We start from the raw sequence: 21,601 nt of genomic DNA on the forward strand, positions 1-21,601 counted from the left end.
AATGCATTATCAAGCACTACGACACTCTTTATAGGGCTCTCAACACTCTTGTTTTCATTTAGAGCAACAACCCGAAATTATTTAAAATCCGTGGCAGTGCTTAAAGCACAACGCAAAACCAGGCTTCCTGAGCGGTGGCTGCATGCACTATTTGAACTGCAGAAGAGCATCAACAACAACAACAACAACAACAACAACAACAACAACAACAACAATAATAATAATAATAATAATAATAATAATAATAATAATAATAATAATAATAATAATAATAATAATAATAATAATAATCACCATGGCACCGCTTACAACGCCGATAATCGCGTTCATATACAGTGCACTCCTTTCCTATTATGTTGATCATGTATTGTTTCCTACCTCGCAAATGTGGATTTAGTAGCTAGGGCTCCTAGCTTTGGCTTGCTTACTTTATATGGCCTCTCCGTTGCTTTATTTAGTAGAGAAGTGTGAACCATCTCCCTCTTTCTTTGTACGCAGTGCGTAGGCTCACTGGATATGCTTTGTTACGTTGTCTTACTACCGTCTTGCTTTTAAAGGGTACTAACACAAATATTTTCAGGTGTTTCTAGAGTCAAACGAAAGTCAAAACACTCAAGAGTCTAGAGAACATGCTGGTAAGCGTGAGAGCAGACTGAAAGAGTAGAAACAGTGTGTTTTTAAAAGGTAGCTGCGGTTCTTCTGTATCCAACACGGTATGAACTTTCTGTCACCGTCTCCGCGCAAGATAATTCCGCGACGTCGCCTCCGGCGCTCCGCTCCATAGCTGCATTAATGACGCACAAGAAGCCATGTTAATTGATCGGATTCCTGACGCCATCACAACTGTCAATACTGGAGCGTGAAGTCATAAAAAATGACATTGTAACCGGACGCCACGGCAGTGTCGATATCGATAGATGCGAAATGCAATAATGTACTTCAATGTCAAAATAAAATGTCAGCCTTTACTGAGCTGCACACCTGGTCAAAGCCGTCACATTATGTGGTATAGTTGTACGGCATAGTAGCCTCTCTTTCTAAAACTGCTGTCAGCCTAACGCTTACTCTTGTACTGCGCAGAGAAAAAAGTTATGTGCAGTCTTAGTGCAAAAAGAAATGCAGTATCACGTGCACTGGAGCGCGCTCTATACGTAACACGCAGCAGACATGGCGCCCACGAATCACTCATCGCGTCAGCTCCGAGAGTTGACTGACCTTCGGAAGCGCGTGGTGGTGATCCAATGGCTTAGGCATGGAGATGAAAAATAATAATAAACAGAAAAAAATGGCAACTTGAACGCCGACGCGAGCGGGTAAAAATAAAGCTGGGTCCGAAAACAGGTCTCTGAGTCACACGACGAAGCGGGGCACAAAAATTCGAGTTTCCAAAAGAGAAACACAAACAAAAAAAAGAGAAAGGTGGGTGGCGTTAGGCACATGAGTTACGGAGGTGATATAAAAGAGAAAAGAAGAAATGAAGGCATGTGTGAGGTGAAGACGTCTGCGCAGGTTAGGCGAGGCAAGCACGTGAGAAAACCAAGGATGAAATTGAAAGAAAACGGCTAGCCTGCGTCATTTAAAAATAAGCTACGGCTTGCGGTGCCCTGTTACGGCCCAAAAAGGTTCTTCCTGTATACACGGTGGCCACAGGTAAACAAGCAACCTCCTCCACTAGTTATACCCCAAGGTCGCACTCACGTGCAAGTCTCTCAGTCTGCGCAATTATGGTAAAAAGGTCACGAGTACGAACTCGTCATACCTTCACAAGGTTCCTGCACAGACACGCAAATGGCTTCTGCAGGATTCCAACAGGCAGACGTGGACAGCTGGACTTCCATAAGGTCCTTGTACAAACTAGCTACAGCTAGAGGCACGTAATCATGAATCAAAGCATCATTCCTTTTTGATGTCCCCTATAATTTTAATTTGTCGAATTCACAGCTGTTATTAAAGCTATATGTGTTGCTATAGTCTCTGCACCACGCACCGCGCTATATCACTACTGCGACAAACCTGCAAGGACGCATTAATTTTCGTTTGAGTCGCACAATTTGTCCCCTGGGGGCTTTATTTATTACTCCCATCGAGGTGCGTAATACTCAAGCCACTTTTTCGGTACGTATCACTGTAGTTTGCCATTATATTTTAATGAATATAGTGTAGGAACTAGCACCATGCATTGTAATGTTACGGTCGTGGCGTTTACTACTAGCTCCTCTAAGAGAAAACGCCGATAAGTGAACAACCTTGCAATGAAGACACCAACCACGCAATTCACGGTAAAAAACAATAACAGAAAAATATAGAGAGGGCGTCACATGCAAAAGCAAGGCCAGCAGGAACCTTGGCTTTATATGAGCAGTGCATGTGAGTAAGGGCGCCGAGTAGAGTAAATAAAAACAGAAGTAAAAGAGGCACAACATCGCACGCCACCCTTGGAGACCTTGCTCGATCTATCATTGCCGCTGATAGGCTTCAATTCTCTCACTGGCTGCTTCTAAGACTCGTGCAGCTTTGCAAGGTTCGCCAGTTCAATTGCCATTCTGCAGAGGAAGCGTGGAAGCTGTAAATAATAAAAAATATAAGTACATTTACTCATGAAAGAGCCTTGTTTTCTACCATCACGCTTTGTTTTAGGCGTGCTATCAATGGGTTTACTAACTAACGCTGGACAGCACAGTTCAAAAAGCCTCAATTATTTTTATAGTATCTTCGGTTTCCACCGGTTATAATCACCCACGCTAAAGTCCAGCCATTTTCTAGAGTATCGAACAGAGGCTCCCTCTTTTCCACAACCTCCTTTAGTCAACCTTTCCCTCGTAACCAATACGCGCAGTGGCGAAGCTATATCTAACGTCACGCGTGCTCATCATTCATCGCATCGATTATTGGATGCACTAGTGCCTCACGAAGACTGCGACTAACGGTACTTCGAAAAATACGCTGTCTGAGATCGCATGAGGTTTTTGCCACTTGTGAAGTAAATATAGCTTCCACATTTTCCCTGCTGAATTTCATTCTACCATGGAGGGCTAAAGCTGCTCGCTTTAAGCACATTGTTCTTATTTGCAAATTTGTGATCGGCGAGTTTCATTCGGACTTCTAATCTGTACCGAAGCATAAGCTTGTAGTATTAACGAAAAATATCACCGTCTGTGTAAAAGTGTAGATGAGAGGAAACGAATAGAGAAACAACTGATTATATTGAGGTCGCTTATAAGATAGTGGTGCGAATGTTCAACAACAAATGTCCACAATGGAACAGCAAACGTAACAATTAACGACCTCGAGAGACGCCTCGTTCCGGTTTTCTGAACAACTTCAAATGGATTATGCGCGCGCGCTACCTATAGACGCTCCGAAGAAAGAGAAATGAAGCAGCCGTGGCGGGCATTTTAAATCAAGCGCCCCAGCCAAGCCTTTGCTGGGGTGTTATTCTTTTGCCCAGTAATGTGAAACACTCTTAGGCCGAAAAAAAAAAACATCTGTACTTCTAATAAAGAGTATCGCTTTCTCTCGAACAACTCTTGGTTCTCTTGGGTCAAGCCAGCGATCTCGATCACTCCTGACAGCTACTGCGAGTACCGCGATGAAAGCTAATCTCTATTAGCTATAGTTAGATAGCATAATGTAGTAGTCTGGAGGCGTCAGCAAAACAAAAAATCATGTTTTAGAAGTCGCAATTATGAGCATGTCTGTAATAGTCAAGGCCCTTACTCGACTAAATACGGATGAGGGGATCAAGTGTTCAGTTCGTGGTTCTTTTTGCTGCCTCATTCCATTCTTTCCTGCACGGATAGTTTGAGTATTGTCTTCATTTTAGACGGGTGGTGGTTTGGCCGTCTTCCCTTTTATTAAAACTTGCTTAAAACTATTGCCATTCCAGCAAATATTGCACTTTAGTGTTGTGCTTAATCGTGCTAAAGTGCTGCAATGTAAAAGCAATAGAGTTGCACGTAAATTATTTTAATGGTACAGAGCCGATACAAATGAACGTAATACGTAGAAGTCTGGAATTAATAGTATCGGCTCTCGTGTAGTAGCAGTCCTGTGTGACGTATTCCTAATTTATTTTGATATGGCTTTGAAAATGTCTTCAGGTATGTGAACGATTACCTTATGCTCGTTCATTCAGCTTTCTTGGAACAAAACCGGGATAATATTATAGAAACCTTAGACTAAAAAGGGAATGCATTGCGTTTCGCGCACGAGGTCCCCCAAGATAACATATTGCAGTTTCTCGATCTTGAATTATCTTTTCAGGCATATCACCTGTGCTATTCTTTTACTCTCCCCGTTCAAAGAAACCCATCCTATAGCTACTCTTCTTTGCATTCTAAAGTAGTGAAATCGGGTATTGCGATTAACCCTCTTAATTTTGCTGTAATGAAATCTTGCTACCACAAAATGACTGGTGTGTTTTTTTTTTTTTCAAATCAAATATTTAGGTTGCAAGAGGCACGCTTTACGCCTAATGCTCTCAATTTCGCCGCTCAGAAGGTATTGCGCATGAAGTAAGGAAAGCGATGCCCCATAAAAGATGCGGATAAACGAAATCCCGTATGTGCATGAGTTCTCACATAAGATTTACAAAAAAAAATGTGCAGAAAAATTTAACATTTACGTTGTATTTTCCGCCAGTAGAAAATTACAGAAAATGTGTTATAGAATTGACTTAAAAAACATAACGAAAGCCGGCCTCGTGAATAAAAGTTGCGGTGTTAAGCACACTAATTGTTTCACCGATTGTCGGTCAAACGTCGTTTATTGTATTGTCTTGTGGCAAGTTATATATTGGGCAGATTGCGCGCTTCGCCTGCGAGAATACTGCAATGCGCTGAAGTCGGCCCCGGGTTTACATTTGTTCGCCGATTGCACAAAGAGTGGCTGCGTACCTCAAATTTCGCACACACATGTATTATACACCCATCGTGGCACAGAAACAAGAGAGATTGCGGAAGCCTTTTTTTCATAAAAAAAAAAGAATACTGATTGTTGTGTCAGCTCACCATCTATGTGAATGTTAGATTGTGAAATCTCGTTTCTGGACAGCACTTGATCACAGTGGAACCTTCTCGCTTGTGTTTTCCTTTCCTTTCTTGTCTTTCTGGTATATATTATCTTCGTTGAATAAACCAGGTTTCAGTCTGTGCTCGTTTGTCTCCTCTCTAGTATCCCGTTAGTTTGAACTCCCAATATTTCATTATGAATATATACCCGCTAGCTCCGCTGTCAACCCTTCCACATCTGTCCAATGTTCGCAAAAACTCTTATCGCGTATGCGACACAGAAAAAACAAATTACTCGCCACTGCGTGGCAAAAACCAACCAAGGTTTGTGGACAGGCGCAACCAATAATTTAAAACAAATAACTGAACTGTAGGGAATAATCCCAGTGATAAAAACCGGGGCTGCACGTTTCAGCAGCTCTGGTTAAAAATTTCTTATACAGTGCCCCTGAAGTACGCATTGCGTTTTCACGAGCTGACACGAACGCCCTGCTTCGCTGCGTGATGCGCAGCTACACACTTCAGCACTAGACCAAACTGGAACGGCAACATTGGCGACTTAACAAATGAGACCCGGAAATGATATTCCGCATGCCCTCCTGAATTGAAGCGGCACATCACAAGTACGATCCACCGCATTCGTCTTGGTGCGGCGTACACAGGACGATACGCACATATAATCGGCCGCAGTGACACCAGTCCCAATTGTGAACACTGTGATGTGCCAGAAACACGTGAGCACATATTTTGTGATTGCCCAGCGTAGTCACGTGAACAGCAAACACTGATTTCTTCTACTGAATGATTTCGCAGTAGGTCATTAAATGATGAGACCGTGCTGAGCCTTTGGCCTGACACCAACACTGCGATCCGATAAGAGCGGTGATAGCTTTTTTATAAGCAACTGGACAACACATACGCGACTATAACATCTTTCTCAGCTGGAAAGGATTGTATATATTCACCTCTCAATCTCACCACCATCATTCATCACACTTTCTCTTCCCCTCCCCCAGTGTAGAGCAGCAGGCTAACGTTCAGGCCAATCTCTCTGCCTTTCTGTAAATAAACCTGTCTCTTTAGCTCTCTCTCGTTAAACATTTCAACGGAATACTGGAGGATTGATTGTTTTCATTATCATAAAATGTAGAGCAGGGAGAAGTGAAGTTGATGGTTGACGCGGCCGTTCTAGAGCAACAACGTTCTAACCAGCTCGCACAATCGCGAGCCATGAGACGCTCTTCTTTTTCTCTGGTCGACTGGACGAGAGTGGCGCGGCGCTACAATATCATTGCGTCAGTTGATGTTAATGATAAACTGCGCCAAACAAGAAATACTCGATGACATATTTATCTTCACGAAAGCACTTTTCTTCATCAGGGAAGCAACTGCGTTTTTATATCAGCCGTTTTTGCGAGCTCTCTCCCACCTTCAATACAGGAGGAAAGCAAGCTTCTTCTACTCCTCGTCACCCATTGAGTGAACGTATGTGCCGTTCCGACACAGCTGCGGGCTGCAGAAATCAGGCGCCTTCTAACCACAACCACCACCAACCGTCCAGGGTTACACCGGGATTTTCCACTCGACCACATACTGCAATCGCCTGTACGAAAAAAAAAAATTACAATGTTATCAGCGAGCTCAGCTAGTGTTTATCGCTGCTGCGCTGACGTCACTTTTTTTTTTTTTTTTGCCAATCACACTAGCAACCGGTGGCGCCACCTTTCAAACCTAAACGTCAACCGCTTGCTGCCAATGTGCGGATAATGAGGAGCGGTTCACGGAGTATCACAGCGGCAGAGGAAGACGAAGCTGGACCGTGGCAGAATAATCTACATTGATGCTCGCATAGGTATTACCAGCTTGATGACTTCGAAATTCTTGCGAGTAGCAAGAATTGCACCCTTTTGTAGCAGACATCGAGGAGCAACGAATCATTCATCAAACGTTTCAAGTTTCACGCGGCTCCTCTCGGTCAGCGCAAGCGCACAAAGTAAATTTCTCTTCAGACAGGTGAGACACGTTCACACTTTGTTAGCAACGCAAGAGGTATCTTTATCGATGACGCATACTTAGCAATCACGTCACTCTTTTGTTCAGAAATCTGCCAGTGCCAATTAAGCCAGGTTCTTATGCAGTGCGTGAGAGAAGCGGCGCAGTTGTTTGTTTTTTCCATGACCACCGTGGGCATGGCGAGATGAATTGCCGACGAATCATGAACGATGCCACAAAACGGTTTAGTCATCCCGGTGTGCCGTGTCTTTACTCTCCTCGGTAATCTTAATCTCACACCTGAGATGCAGGGTTTACTCTTGAGTAAGCAATAAAATATTTGCACCTCACACAGTGCATGACTGGCTTGAAATTCAAAAGATTTATTTCGCGTGACCAACCCTGGTATGCAGTCCATGGCCGGCCCACACCATTGAGAACGAGGCCGTAGCAACATTCGTACACACCTCTATATATATCGCCGTGTGAGAGCGAATCTCATTGAAATGCAATCGTAAACCAGCTGGCCCAGAGCTTGCGTGTAATCCCTTGCACGTGCCAGACACGCAATGCTCCCGAAGACGAGAAATATATATATATATATATATATATATATATATATATATATATATATATATATATATATATATATATATATATATATATATATATATATATATATGGGATATGGCACAACGGGAGCGTTGTCAACAAGGATAAATATATTTATTTCCCAACAGTTTCGAGAGGGGTCCTCCCTTCATCAGGGGATGAGTTATACTGACATGAATTTCCAAACTTGGTTGCTGCCGCGTCCCTCTCACCTTGAAACATGTTTGCGAAAGTGAGAGGGAACTAGAAAAAAAAAGGGGGGGGGAGAAAAAAAGAAAAAGAAAGAAAAGAAAGAAAGTAAAAAAGAGGAAGAACCACTGTCAACACTGAGAACGAAACCAACTGTCCGTGTACGTCCACATACGTTTCTTATTACGTGCTGTTCAGTTCTCGACGTGTGTCGGGCCACCCAAGATTGTCGCCGCGGTGCCGGGAGGGTCCGTGACGGTGTGCGTAAATAAAGTGTTTCCCCGTAAGGGGTCGGTCGGCATGCGGCGTGCGTAAAGGAAGGGTCTCCCGTTAATGGGTCGGTCGGCTCTTTTTTGAAGGGAAACGGACGAAGATTAAAGGTAAAAAGGTAAAGGTTTCCAGAGCACTCCTCTACGGCATCTCTCATAATCATATGGCGGTTTTGGGACGTTAAACCTCTGGTATTACTAATATCAAAGCACGCCAGTGCATAAAAGGCAATACGTGAGGTGACGGCCCTTGCTAAGGTGGCGCCATCTCGCGGCTGTCGTTTCCAACTGCGGCAGCCACGGCTCCTCCCTGAACACTACTCTATGTTCTAGTACACTATAGCAAGAACGACCATGATGTTTTTTTGTTTTTTTTTAACACCCTCGTAGTGCGTCACAATGGAACTGGTGGCTCCATCTCGAAAGCATTCACGAAAGCGCGCCGACGTTTCTCCAAGAGAAAAAACCAGAAAATGCAGGACGGGCTATGTCATTGAGATCTGTAGAGAAACTTCGACAGGTAGTTGCACAAGCGTCCACTCTTCGACCGTCCTTCTCTGGAAACTCGCGTGCGAAGGCAACCGTTTCTCTCGTGATCGGAAAGCATCGATTCGTACGACTGCTCTCGGCAAGCTCAAGTATGAAAAGCGACGTCCTGTTCAGGCAGGTGAGGTCGTGTTTATTTAATATAGTGGCACGTGCGCTTTGATAGTACACGGCACCGCGCCTTTTCTTTCGACTGTTTGGTGTTGCCCGTCGGGCAATTTACCGGCAGTGGTACGGAGGGGCCGAGGGGATGGAGCCACGTTGTCCGGCTTTCGAGGGTTTTCCCAGATTCCGATGTGCGCTTCGCCTGGCGCTTGCGCGGTCAGCTGTTCCCGGTCTCGGTGCGCGGGCGTGGGTATCGTCGCTGCATTTGAATGCGAAAGTGGAATATTATCACATTGCTTAATCGTGACGAGCTTCACTTCGGCATATCGACAGTGTGGGCTTGATAGCGTTGTCCGGCATTAACGGCGCACTTTATCATTGCCTCCCTTGTGGTAACACAATGGTAGTACGTAGGTGTTCTGTGGTAACACGGTAACACGCACAACGTTTTCGTTTTCCTCGTAAGGATTAATAGGGAGCAGTAATGTAGCCGTCCGAAAGGTTTCTTTTTTCGGCTGCTGCTGCTGCTGTCTAATTAAACTTTTGAAAATACGAATTGAAAGACCAATCATTATGAAGTTACAAAATAAGAAAAGGCGGTACTTTTTGAAAGTGTCATTTGGGAAAACCGTAATCGTGCTGCGCCATGTGTTACAGCTGAACAACGAACCGCCCAATTGTCCCCGAATTCGCCCGTTCGGCGCCTCCCTTTCCTTGTTCAAAGTTTCGGTACTCTATATTCAGCACTATTGCTCAATCAGCGCGCCGCTTTTGCACTGCACGCCTCGTTTCGCCTTGGCACGAACATTAACTGTTTTGTGTGTCCTTGAAGCTGTTTGACCAGAAGAGCTGCACCTACAGCTACCTCTTGGCCGACCAGAACACGAAGGAAGCCATCCTGATCGACCCGGTACTTGAGCAAGTGGACAGAGACGCGAAGCTGATCAACGAACTTGGTCTTCGCCTTGCCTATGCAGGTGGGGGCACTTAGATGGCAGATTTCAAAGAAGCATAAACAAATTTGCGATTTGTGATCCATGATTCGCGTAGTGCATGCAACCCAACGTCATAACATGAGTGAGGATGCACTGTATGCCCGTGAAGCAGATTATAAATGACCGGGAACGACAAGGTAGGGGAAAACACATGAAATGTCTCAATGTGCTAGAAATGTAGGTTATTTGAGTGGTGGTATATGTCGCACTAGTCATTTATTAGAGGAACAAAAAAAATGCTATTTCATAGAAAGGGAAAGAGGAAACTTCACTTTCATGTGTAATTCCAGTGTGCTCTTGTGCATATTAATCAATATCAAAGTAATTTTTTTGTATGCAACATGCCTATTTATGGTATACATATTAGGAAATAGGATCTTGCATCAGAACAAGACCACACAAAGTTCTATCATACTCTTAAAAAATACTTATGCACCAAAAACTGCTCTATCGCATCTTCGTAACCATCAGTGTTTATAGGACTGTTGCCGATGTTTTTGCACTAATGTAGTTACTGTCACAATAGTTTTTTTTTGTATTTCACCTTCAGATACTGTAACTCACTTTTCTAGTATGTATTTTGCTTACATGTTCATTAGTTGAACTGCATTTTCTATTATATTCATTATTTGCCTATGTATGTGTAGATATTGTGTATATATATTTTGCTAACATATCTGTACCACCCCCCTTACACAATGCCCCTCGAGGGCTCTGTAAGGTACTGTAAATAAATAAATAAATAAATAAATAAATAAATAAATAAATAAATAAAATATTCCTGTAAAAGATTATATTGAATTATACAATTGAATTGAATAGGATACGGTAATAATAGGATACTTGAAATAATTGCTGCTTATTGGCTGCCAGCATGACCATACATGTAGCCTTCTCTTGCAGTGAATACTCATGTCCATGCAGACCACATAACCGGGTCTGGAAAATTAAAAGAAATCATTCAGAACTGCCGCAGTGTCATCTCTGCTGCATCCAAGGCAAAAGCCGATGATCACCTTAATCCTGGAGACATATTTGGAGTCGGTTGCATTAAGCTGGAAGCCAGGGCCACTCCTGGCCATACCAATGGTATGTATGTCTTTGCATATGCTATGAGTCTGTGAAAGGTACAGACTTTACTGTCTTAATATCAACAAGATGTAAGGATAATGAAGTGAAAAGCATCACTAGGTATACGTTATGAATAGGCCACAATCAGTGCACAAGGTTTTTCTGCCTGTAAAAAAAACAGACACTTAGCAAGTATGTATAAATTCTTAGCCTTTTCTCATTTGAATGGCAAATGCTAAATGTAAACTAGGCAAGATAGTTTAATACTGCAAATGTTACCTGTAGATGGCAGTCATAGTAAGTGTTTGTTGAAAAAAGAATGAGCATTGCAAATGATTGGAACATGTCGAGTCTCTGAATGCTAGATAATATAGAGTTCAACTTTTCAGTTTGTGTCCACTGCCAAACCAGTCATCTGTATGACGGAGACTTGGTGAGGCACTAGAGACCCTACATGTAATTTCTCTTTTATCTTTTTTTCTCTTTCACTGCTTGCGTAGGCTTACAGTCTACCTTAAGCAGAGAGCAAAGCAGTTTTGCTACGGCGTGAATACGTTTACGGCTAAATGGCTTAAATTAGAAAATGCTGACTCAGTAAACATGAAATTATTAGAAACTGAAAACATCTTAAGTGTAGAGATTTTGAAATTGTTATCCTGGTCTTACCCACACTCCTGCGCTGTGATTATTGTGAGAATAAGCCACGGAGTGTGATAGATTGCAAGAGTTTATGCAGAACTCAGCCTGGCCCTGGTACACTAAGTCGTTCATTCTATTCAGTATGGCTTAGTCAATTCACTATTATGCATCAAGTCAGAAGTGCATTGAGCAGTAAACAACTTATTCATCCATTCAAAAGTAAATATAGTTGGAGCAGACGTTTTGGCATAACAAAAAAGAACACTACAGCAGCTACGTAATGTACAGCATATATGAGATTGATGGGCCTTTATGAATATTCTAGAGAATCTTCACAAAGCAAGTCACGTCTCTTCACCTTCTTATCTTTTTTGGGATTGAAAAATAAGAAAGAGCATGTCAGCGAAGTACCGCAAGGCACAAAAATCATCCAGATGCCGTTTTTCATTTTAGAGCACATTATATTTCCTATGCTTACGTTGAACAATGCAATGTGCACAGCTGATCTTGCACCAACTCTTCTCAATTGAAGAACCACGATGCACTTGTTGCTACTGCATAGAAGCATTTACACCATGCAATTATCTGCATGCCATCAGGAAACAGTCACATGAACGTGTGTAAGCTTACACTGTATGTGCCTCTGTTTGTCATTCTGTACATGCCATTTACAGTTGTTTCTCATGCATAACCTCCTTTTTTCAAATTCTTGTCATGCCAGAACTTCAAAAAGTTTTGTGAAATAAATGAGAAATGTGAAAGAAATGTGACTGAAAAGTATGTGCATTTGTTGAAGAACATGACAATTTACTTATTGATGTGGTGGCTAAGAAAGTAAACAATGAAAGTGAATTTCAGAATAATTGTATGGAACCTCAACAATGTGTATAAACATACTTTTCAGTTAATTGCAAAACCTATTTATAAATGGTTCATTAGTTTGGTGCCCTAGCTTGTCTTTCACATGCACAAGTGACCTCACCACATGCTTTAACAAGGAAAAAGAATTTCACTGTTCCAAGTTAGTGTTGCAGACGACACCATGAAGGCATGTGATGTTTATTATCTCACATGGATTCATCTTTTTAGGCTGCATGACATATGTGTGGCATGAGCAAAAGAAAGCCTTCACGGGTGATGCGCTGCTCATTCGTGGTTGTGGAAGAACAGACTTTCAAGAAGGTGTGTGTTCAGTGAACTTCTAAATTTTACTTAACATGACGCAAGCAAACATTACTAACTGAACCTGAGGCAACTTTGTGCTGGTTAGCTGACTACTGTGTGGGAAGCAAGCCTTCGGCAATGTGTATCAAGTAGGGTAGAAACTGGAAAAGTTTTTTTTTTTTTTTTTCAGGTGTTCCTGAAGTGTACTGGAAAAATTTTTTACTGCTTTTAGAAAACACTCAACCCTCTGTAGCTTAATTGGGAAGCAAAGTTAGAATCAGGTTTGGCTTGATTGGCCAAAATTGAAGAGCACCAGCAGGAGCTTTGGTAGAGATTTTAATGCAGTAATGTTAAACATTGCAGTCTTAATATCTTGATGAAATTACTTATTCTGACTGGTACGATTAAGAACCGGTAGTGTGTCCCAAACAAAAACTGCCTTTTTTCAGGAGCATAATAACTTATGTAACACATGTCTTGTGTACAACAGTACTTCAGTCTGATTAAGTTTAGTGAAAACTTATAGCGTATAGTCGAAAATAATGCTACTTTTGGTTGTTTCAACACTGTTGACACAATACAGAAAAGACGGTAAGCATGACATTATTATAAAAGTGGACAAGTCTTTTCATTGTGCATGACATAGTGCACAGTACTTGTCTAAGGATAGTTGCAAGTGATATGGAGTTGTCTGTACTGAATCTCTGTTGGTCTGCAGAAAAGTCCCAAGATTACAGGTGTGCTTTCTATATGACAACACATTAAAACAAACACAGGTTTCACTACATTCTTTTAATGTCATTAATAGTTTTGTCTACTAGTTCTAAAGTTGTTGCTGGGAAATATATGGTCGACAGCACTGTACTATTAAATTTGCCTAAATAAGAAAGGTTTCCTCTTTGACAGGAAACCCCGAGTGCCTTTATGACTCGGTACACTCACAGATTCTCAGCTTGCCATACGACTACAACTTGTACCCCGCCCATGACTACAAAGGTAAGTACTCAAACTCTTTTTTTTCCATTTGAAAGGGGTACTGACACAAAATTTTGCATCTGAGATAGCCTGCGAGAGCTATTCCCGTGAACATGCGTATATCAACTGCGAATGTAGCTTGAAAGGTATTTTAAAATTATTTTGAAGTTGGCTTGAGCGATTGACTCCATTGCACTATTGACAACCTCAAAGGGGACTCTACCCCCTTCTTCCCTCACATGGCCACGCTGTAGCAAGTCATGACGACGTCATAGCTGCCAATTTTCTTTGGTCGTGTATGCTCCAGCAGAGTATTACTCGGCAGCTGCTTGCGAGTCCGTGGCCTTGGCACACGAGCTGAAAGTTTTCTGTTTGATGACATCGCTGTCCCGTTTCCTGTTAAAAAGAAATTGGCCCGAATCTACATGTTACGCTGTAAATGTCGTCGAAAGACGATAGTCTTGCATCTGGAGAGAGTGAACATAACGTTTATTTGATGTTCTGCGCAAGAAAATCGGTGAATGGTATTCCGAAGGCTCTGCGTTAAAGTGCCTCGAGCGTGTAACGGAGGCAAACAAGCGCATCTAGGCACATTATACACGAGTGCCATCTGGAAGCTATCTTCGAAAACGAAGGCGTGCGCGACCGCGGAGAAAGATGCGCGCCAGTCACAGAGGCGATAAGGTGTAGAATGCAAAGCGACGGGCAGGTGCCATCATCGTGCTGTCGTAGCATAGCATTAGAAACACCTCCTTGAAGCATAGTGTTGCACTGTTAGCGCAGTGTGTTAAACGCTACAGTCCTTAGAGTTACTTGTGTGTGCCTCTTCTAGTATAAAGGCGACATACAAAACATAGACATGTTGTTATGGTGCCTCAGATATGCGCAATATTTGCTTTTTTAATTGACGATTGCACAACTATGAACGCTAAAATTTGAGCAACATTGGTGGGCGCTGCGGATAGGGTTGGCCGTTTGAGGTATCATTAGGGCGTACAAACGAACAAATGTACAGACAGACAGACCAAAATTTTTTTGTCGAAGGTCCCCAAGAAAGTCGTCTTCAAAAACTTTTTAATGTGAACTGCGCATAAGTGCGTCACAGTTCTGTGTGCTGACATGATCAAGCATTGCACCCACTAGGTGGTGATAGCTGCACCCGGTGGTGAGTTTTCCTTCTTGAAGACGAAGCTGACACTGGTCAACGAGCCTGTAATTATCTATTTGTCACATGCTGCAGAAAACAATGTGTCGTGTTATGACTAACAGAGTCCCAGGAACACATTGCAGCAAAAAAATGCAAGGCCAAAATTTTTTTGTCAATAACAGAATGTGCTGGTATCGATTAGGGTACACTTATGTATTGCCATTTTGTGCACATTGTACAGAACGTTTGAAACTGCCTTCTTTTACCAGTTGCATCAGATTTTCATGTGCACTAAGGGGTTCTTTCCACTATTTATTTCCACTAAACTACTCGCCCTTTTCTTTTAGGGGCGAAGCTTCTTAGGGTGTGGTTCGTTCCCCCCTCTGTATGTAGTAGCCACCTCTAGTTTAGTTTTATGAATGGCTCAATAGATGGCCTTGTGTGTCCAGGCTGCTACCTCTAGTTTATTTGTGTGTCCGTCCATCTGTTTGTCCATGCTTCTGTTGGTCCGTTTATTTGCGCTTCCGGCCACGCTTTCATCCGTGCATCAGCGAGTCCGTCCGTCTGTCGATATGCTGCAACTTTTTTTTGTGCAATAATTCATGTTTACATAACTGCGCATGATTCAACACTAGGTTATTCTTTCAAAGGTCATTTGACAACAGTGGCTGCTAAATAATCGTGCAAAAGAAAACTGAAGTTCAAGTGCCAGCACATTTAGGTAACTTTAGATTCACTTAATAAAGCAGGAAATAGCCTCTGCTGGAGAAGCAAAAGAAAATGAACACATTATACAATGCAGTGATGATAGACCTTTATAATATAATAAACACATTCTATCTGGAATCATGCATGGGAGTACAAAGGCAGATGCTACAGTCTTGGTTATGGATTTTTGAGGGGACACGCATATACCCTTGTTAGAAAAGAGCATAGACATGGGCATATTCACCAACAAAAGAACTTGCAGTTGCCACGTAGGATTGGCGAGACTCAGCTTTTCACACTAAACTATTCACAATATAGCGGCTGTGCTGACTCACTTATTTAATGTAACAATTTCCTGTGAGCCAACAAGTACATGTAAATATGAAAACAATTGCATTTCAAGTAATAGTCACTTTAAAAGCCTGAAATACGAAAAGCATCACACGGCATACATCCTGATGCCCTTGACTTCTTGCCAATTGAATGTACAATAAAACTTCATTGCTTTGAACTTGGTTAATTTGAAATCCCACTTAATTCCAAGGATTTCTGTGGTTCCGTATTTTCCTATATAAATTTCAGTAGATAATTTGAAGAGGGGATCCGCACCAGTCCAGTTAACTGGAGAACTTTGGGTGCCATAAGTGCCGATTGCCAATTTCGTTGCAAATCCGCTGCTGAAACAGCGGTCTTTAAGAGCCACAAAGAAATGCAGTGCAGCGGTTCTAATGAGTGACACATGAAGCACCCCAGCCACGCTTCTGCCAGAGCACCCCCCCCCCCCCCCAAAAAAAAAAGGAGGGGCAGTTTTGAGAGTCACTCAAGTGTGCGCCTGCAAAAAGACCTGCTTCACTGCACCTGCAGCGCAGCGCTTGCTTCTCGCTACGCCAGCAACGCATCATGATTTACCAATTCTTTCTGGTAGTTAAAAAAAAAATTAATCAACGTCATTCTGATGCAGTTCCCTATGTATGCAAACTTCCGATTGGCAGTTGCTCCAGCAATTTGCACTGCTGGCAGATCTCCTGCCTGCAATGCCTACTTCAAAAACAGAGTTTGAAAACTTCAATGATAGTGTTCTCGAGTCAAAATACATTGTAAATTCTGTCACACTGGCCATTATTGAATACTTTATTTTGTCAGAAAGAGAAGTGGTCGCATCATGACGCACTGACGGAGTGAGGAGCAGGCGACACGCTGCCCGCGTGTCGTTAATGTGTTGCAGTGAAGCATGTTTCTTTTCCGCAAGTGCACATTTAGCTGACCTTGAGAATTTTTCGCAGGCAGCGCGGTACTCGCCATTCACCCCTGTATGAGGCAAAATTTGGCCGCAGTATTGCAGAAAAACATGACCTTTGGAGCTGCACAGTAGACGGCACTGCAAACGACCATCTCCCATTAATACTCCTTGCATCGCACTTTTTGTATATTTGGTCAATTCGAGGATTTTATACAGTCCCAGTGATTTCAAATTTATTGAGGTTTTACTGCAGTAGACTACTTGGTGTGCGTGCAAGTATGAATGCCCTTTCTGCCCATGCTGTATTCCAGGTCAGACAACCACCACTGTTGGAGAAGAGCTCAAGCACAATCCTCGTCTCACCAAGTCCAAGGAGGAATTTGTTGATATCATGAACAATCTCAACCTCAGCTATCCCAAAATGATAGGTATGATAATCCACTGCAAAACTGATACACACTGAATTCTCACCTACACATATACTTTTACTCAACCGGTCACAAGCACTTTATTTCGCAAGTCCAAACAAACGGAAGCAGTGCTTCATAAGCTACACTCCTGTATTCTTGCACTTAAACTATTCGAATGATTCTTGCATAACTTTGTTTTGACGATGTGTGCAAAATTGAAGGACTTTTCTAGCCGTTGTATCGAAATGTGCATTCATGGTTCAATTACATTGCTTTTATAGTATGAAAATAATCGAATATTTACAATTACTAGTGCTTTAACGTAGTAGTGGTTAATAAAGCATAGCAGCTCTCGATAAATGCATCGACATATAAAGTAAAACGGTATCTGATCAATTATAGGTCTCAGTTGCACGCACTCATCCCCCCACGCCCATACAGTACAGTACCCTTGCCAAGTCTCAGTCTTGTTCACAGTCATTTCCATTCACACTTGTCAGCATCTAGTAAATGTGCACACTCGCGCCTGTTTGCACTCCTGTAAATAGTCTTGTTTACTCCCACCCACAGTCACAAGTGGTGTAGCTCGCGTTTTTGAAATGTGATGCGAATGCAAGTGTTATTTTGAGTGAGTATGCTGACCTGTGCTAATAGATGAACTATTTGTGTTCCAGACCAGGCCGTTCCTGCCAACATGGTCTGCGGCCTTCACGAATTTGAAGAGACATCATGAGCCTATTTAGAGAGCACAGCTGGACATACACGACTTGCATTTGCAGGAAGCATATTTTTAGGCATAGGTAAACATCAAATAGCACACGGCACTTTGTCCGCAGTAGCGTTAACATTCCGTAGTATACATTTGTTGAATTCTTCCCATAAAACTTGAAATGTAGCAAGCGAGTGATGCAACATGCATTTCAATCGCAATAAAAGTATTTTGTTAATTGCTCTATATGAAAGCGTGCTGTCTGTTGAGTTATTTCAACTATACTATTCTACATGAACAAGCTACTTGAGAATGTACTTTTCCCACACTTGCACATTGCCAACACGGCTCTTTGGCAGTATGACAGCTTTCCTGGCAAGACATTTCACATGGCCATTTTAGCAAACGTAAATGTTTCGTGGATAAGATTTATAGCTTGTAACTGCGAGAATGACCACAGAAAGAATGAGGGTGAAGAGGAAAGCCTAATGCTGCACAAGACTACAAGATAGCGCCAATGTGGCGTGCATTGTCTGGCAAGCATTCTGTCTGTGGCAGCCGCTGTGGATAGCACCAACGTGCTGGCTTGCATAATTTTCTCATTAGTAGGACTACTAGTTCCACTTTGCTCCATTCGCTACGTGCCACATGAGCAATCGTCTGCACCAGCAAATGTGTATCACAAAATTAAAATGTGTACAGCCATGTACATTAGGGAGCACTGCAATCTTTGATGTCTCAGAAAAGATATAGCCCTTCCACCATCCCTAACACACCGGTACATTCTCCATTGCATGTTCAAGCATTTGCACCGAAACGAAAAGCTGGCACAACTTAGCATGGATCTATGAGTTGCACCAACTGTCAAATCTTTCCTTCCTAGAAGCACATGCTTTTGCCCCTCGCTGTATAGCTACATGTATTGAAGATTACAGAGATAATGCAACCGCCCTTTGCTGGTGGGCATGGTCGTGTGTGGGATTAAGCGTACAAGCATGGTTTTGCCATCTGCTGTGGTTTTGTGAGGTATGCTTTTAACACAATGGCATTTAAGAGCTTGTTTTGCAGGAATTCCAGCATATCCATTGGCATCGTTGGTTGTGAGCGAAAAATCATGCCTGTAATCGAAAGATGGAAATAAAATTTATGGCCGGAGTGAGAATCAAACTTAAGCCGGCTGCATGGCAAGCTGGTGTTCTACCATAAAGCCACCGTACTGCTTGATAATGCTTAGAAAAAAAAAAAACACTACATGAGTGTCGGTGTGGTGACAGGAGTCTCCTTAAAGATGTACCAACACGATTTTGAGACATCACAAAAGAGACATTTTTTGTGGCTTGGTATAGAGCTGACACTTTCTGTGCACCGGAGTCAGCCAGCATAAAATAATTTCTTTGATATTAACATTTACGTCGCTTAACATCGGCAGGCCAGCCAGACCCTCTGCGATGGACGCCATCGCTACGAGTCAACACAGTTCCACAGACTGCATACTGCGTGCAGCCTATATCACAGAAATCGCTGTCACTAGAAACAATGCACTCATCGCTGTTTACCACGAGCAGATGGAAAAATTGCCATCAGGACAGGGCAATTAGCCGTCTTTCCGTGACGTCGCATTGCCATGACACATCGCGAAGCCGCTCCCTTGATATCGAAACAAAGTGTCCTTTTAAGGTACCGGTATTGAAACTTTTGCAATGCATTCCCAGACACCACAGCACTATTTTTATTGTTCTCGAAAGCTGCATTCTTATTCAGACCGATGATCCCCAATTATTTAAATTTGTGCCAGTACTCCTTTTAAATTATAGAAGATTGCATCGTAGAGGCGTAGAATCACATCAAAACATCTAAATTGAGAGTGGGTGGACCACCCATAACAAGGGATGCAGCTGCATAGGTTTGCGTGTTACCGCAGGGATGTGTGTAGGGCCTTTTACTTATTTGGAAAATAAAAAGTGGGCACCTGACTGTACTTGCAGCAGGTGTTCTAGGGTAGCTTAAAATGCCAAATGTTACACGCACTGTCATTCGTTTCCTTAAGGCACAAGTGAGGCATGCATAGAGGACTGAAGCTAGGCTAGCAATTGTGAAAGCAGTCTGCACGGGGTCCGATTACACTATCGCATTCTGCTCTGGATCATAAAGCTCACAACCTCTGAACTCTTTCTTTTTGTGTTTCTGTGCCTGCCATGGCCTAGAGGTGTGCACCTTTTCCTCTCCAGTATACCTAAACATAACTCTTGTCATCCCAACTCTACAACTTGCCATTTCTCTGCGTTTCTAGATTCCCCGATATTCGCATAAGTAGGCAGGCACTGGGGGTGCATCGGCCTGAACACGCTCGACAGTAAAAGGGTTAAAGGGACACTAAAGGCTAATAACAGTTTGTCAGAGTGAAAGCTCTACGTACGACATCTAAAACAGCAATATTGTTAAAAGCAGTGCTCTACTTACTGAGAAAGTAGGATAAATGTACCACACGACGGGCCTCATGAGTGGGATTTTTCGGAAATGATCCCAAAGGCGTGAGGGCGTCTGACTCCAATACCTTCCGCGCGCCAAAAGACACGTGTTCATTTCTGTTTGATTTATAGAAAAGAGGACCACTGGAATTATGCGAGTGGTTCGAAAATTTCATTTGCACCTGGTTAAACTGGACAGGCCCAGTTAAACCAAGCACACCTGCCAACTCGGAGGCCATGTCAGAAAATTCTTAAATGGCCGTTGTTGCTGTTGTGGCTCCCGCCATAGAGCATGGGAATTAAGGGTAGTACATTAATTAGCCTAATTTTCGTACGTTACGCTCCGTTTGGCTTAGCATGGCTCGAAGCTGCTTTGTCACAAAACAATCGGCAAATGTTCGGCAGTTACGCTTCACCACCTTCTTCACTTTTCAAGATTACGAATTCAAATCGGCTCCCAAAGTTCAACATGCTTTCTTCTTCATTCGAAGAAACACGGCAATAAACAAAGCCACAAGAACCATTAGAGGCCCGTAAATACAAAGACTTCCCATGGTAGCTAAACGATCGCAGCACCAGAGTCCCCTATAGTTAATTTTAAGAAACACTATGGCTCCCACTATTTTCACTCTGCTGCTGCTAGGGCCACATTGTGCACGGCAACAGTAACGCGAGACTGAACACCTCAGGCGGGTGATTTGAAATGCTCTAACGCGATGCGTACCGCTAAAGCGTGATTATTTCAAAACAAGCACTTCCTTAGCACAAAAGTAGCACTACGAGGTTTCTGGACTGTTATTTCAGCAATCAACATTTGCCATTGGTGTCCCCTTAAGAAACTCTAGTAGAAACAGAATAGTGGTTTTAAATTGTAGCATGCTGGAGCATTACACATTCAAACGCAGCCAGCATGGCAGTACAGGGCCAAGTGCTAACGAGTAATTTTAAACGTGCTAGAATTTTCCTATCAACCCAATGAGTAAAACCTAACCATCTGTCATGCGAGAGGATGTGTTGTACCAGCAGCACATAACAAACATAAAAGAACACGTTTTTGTGGATCAATGGCAGCTCCGTAGAAAGATTTGGTATTGGCAGAATACAGGCCCCCTTTACAGCAACATGGAAATCCAGCATGAACCAGTGTAGACATTGGAAAAGTTTGGACTTGGAAACAAATTAATGCCAAACATGCCACTGCTTTCTATATTTCTTGGTGGTTGCGGAAAGCACCTTTTGTTGCGGCTTTTGTACTAAATGAAACCACCGGCAAAATGGTGGATAGCGGGACAAGTGGATAATGTTGGAGAGACGTTTATCCTATAACAGCCATGTAAAATGATGCAGTAAATG

At 42.6% G+C, this 21,601-nt stretch overlaps 1 protein-coding gene across 4 annotated transcripts in view; it reads left to right on the forward strand.

Annotated features, from left to right (window-relative positions):
• The window catches only part of LOC119171673 (persulfide dioxygenase ETHE1, mitochondrial), a 33,529-nt gene extending 15,496 nt beyond the window's left edge, over window positions 1–18,033 (forward strand). The window contains exons 1-7 of one of the 4 annotated variants that reach the window (XM_037422468.2): window positions 6,780–7,022; window positions 9,555–9,699; window positions 10,621–10,806; window positions 12,517–12,609; window positions 13,498–13,587; window positions 16,973–17,089; window positions 17,746–18,033. In XM_037422468.2, the coding sequence (XP_037278365.2) occupies window positions 6,876–7,022; window positions 9,555–9,699; window positions 10,621–10,806; window positions 12,517–12,609; window positions 13,498–13,587; window positions 16,973–17,089; window positions 17,746–17,804 (837 nt within the window). In that variant the 5' untranslated portion in view covers window positions 6,780–6,875 and the 3' untranslated portion in view covers window positions 17,805–18,033. Of the gene's footprint in view, window positions 1–6,779; window positions 7,023–8,512; window positions 8,739–9,554; window positions 9,700–10,620; window positions 10,807–12,516; window positions 12,610–13,497; window positions 13,588–16,972; window positions 17,090–17,745 lie in introns of those variants that run through there. The other 3 variants (XM_037422467.2, XM_075892248.1, XM_075892249.1) reach the window with 3 other exon arrangements.
• Window positions 18,034–21,601: the final 3,568 nt, after the last annotated feature.

This window comes from Rhipicephalus microplus, chromosome 4 (assembly GCF_043290135.1).
Source record: "Rhipicephalus microplus isolate Deutch F79 chromosome 4, USDA_Rmic, whole genome shotgun sequence".
NCBI classification, from domain to species: domain Eukaryota; kingdom Metazoa; phylum Arthropoda; class Arachnida; order Ixodida; family Ixodidae; genus Rhipicephalus; species Rhipicephalus microplus.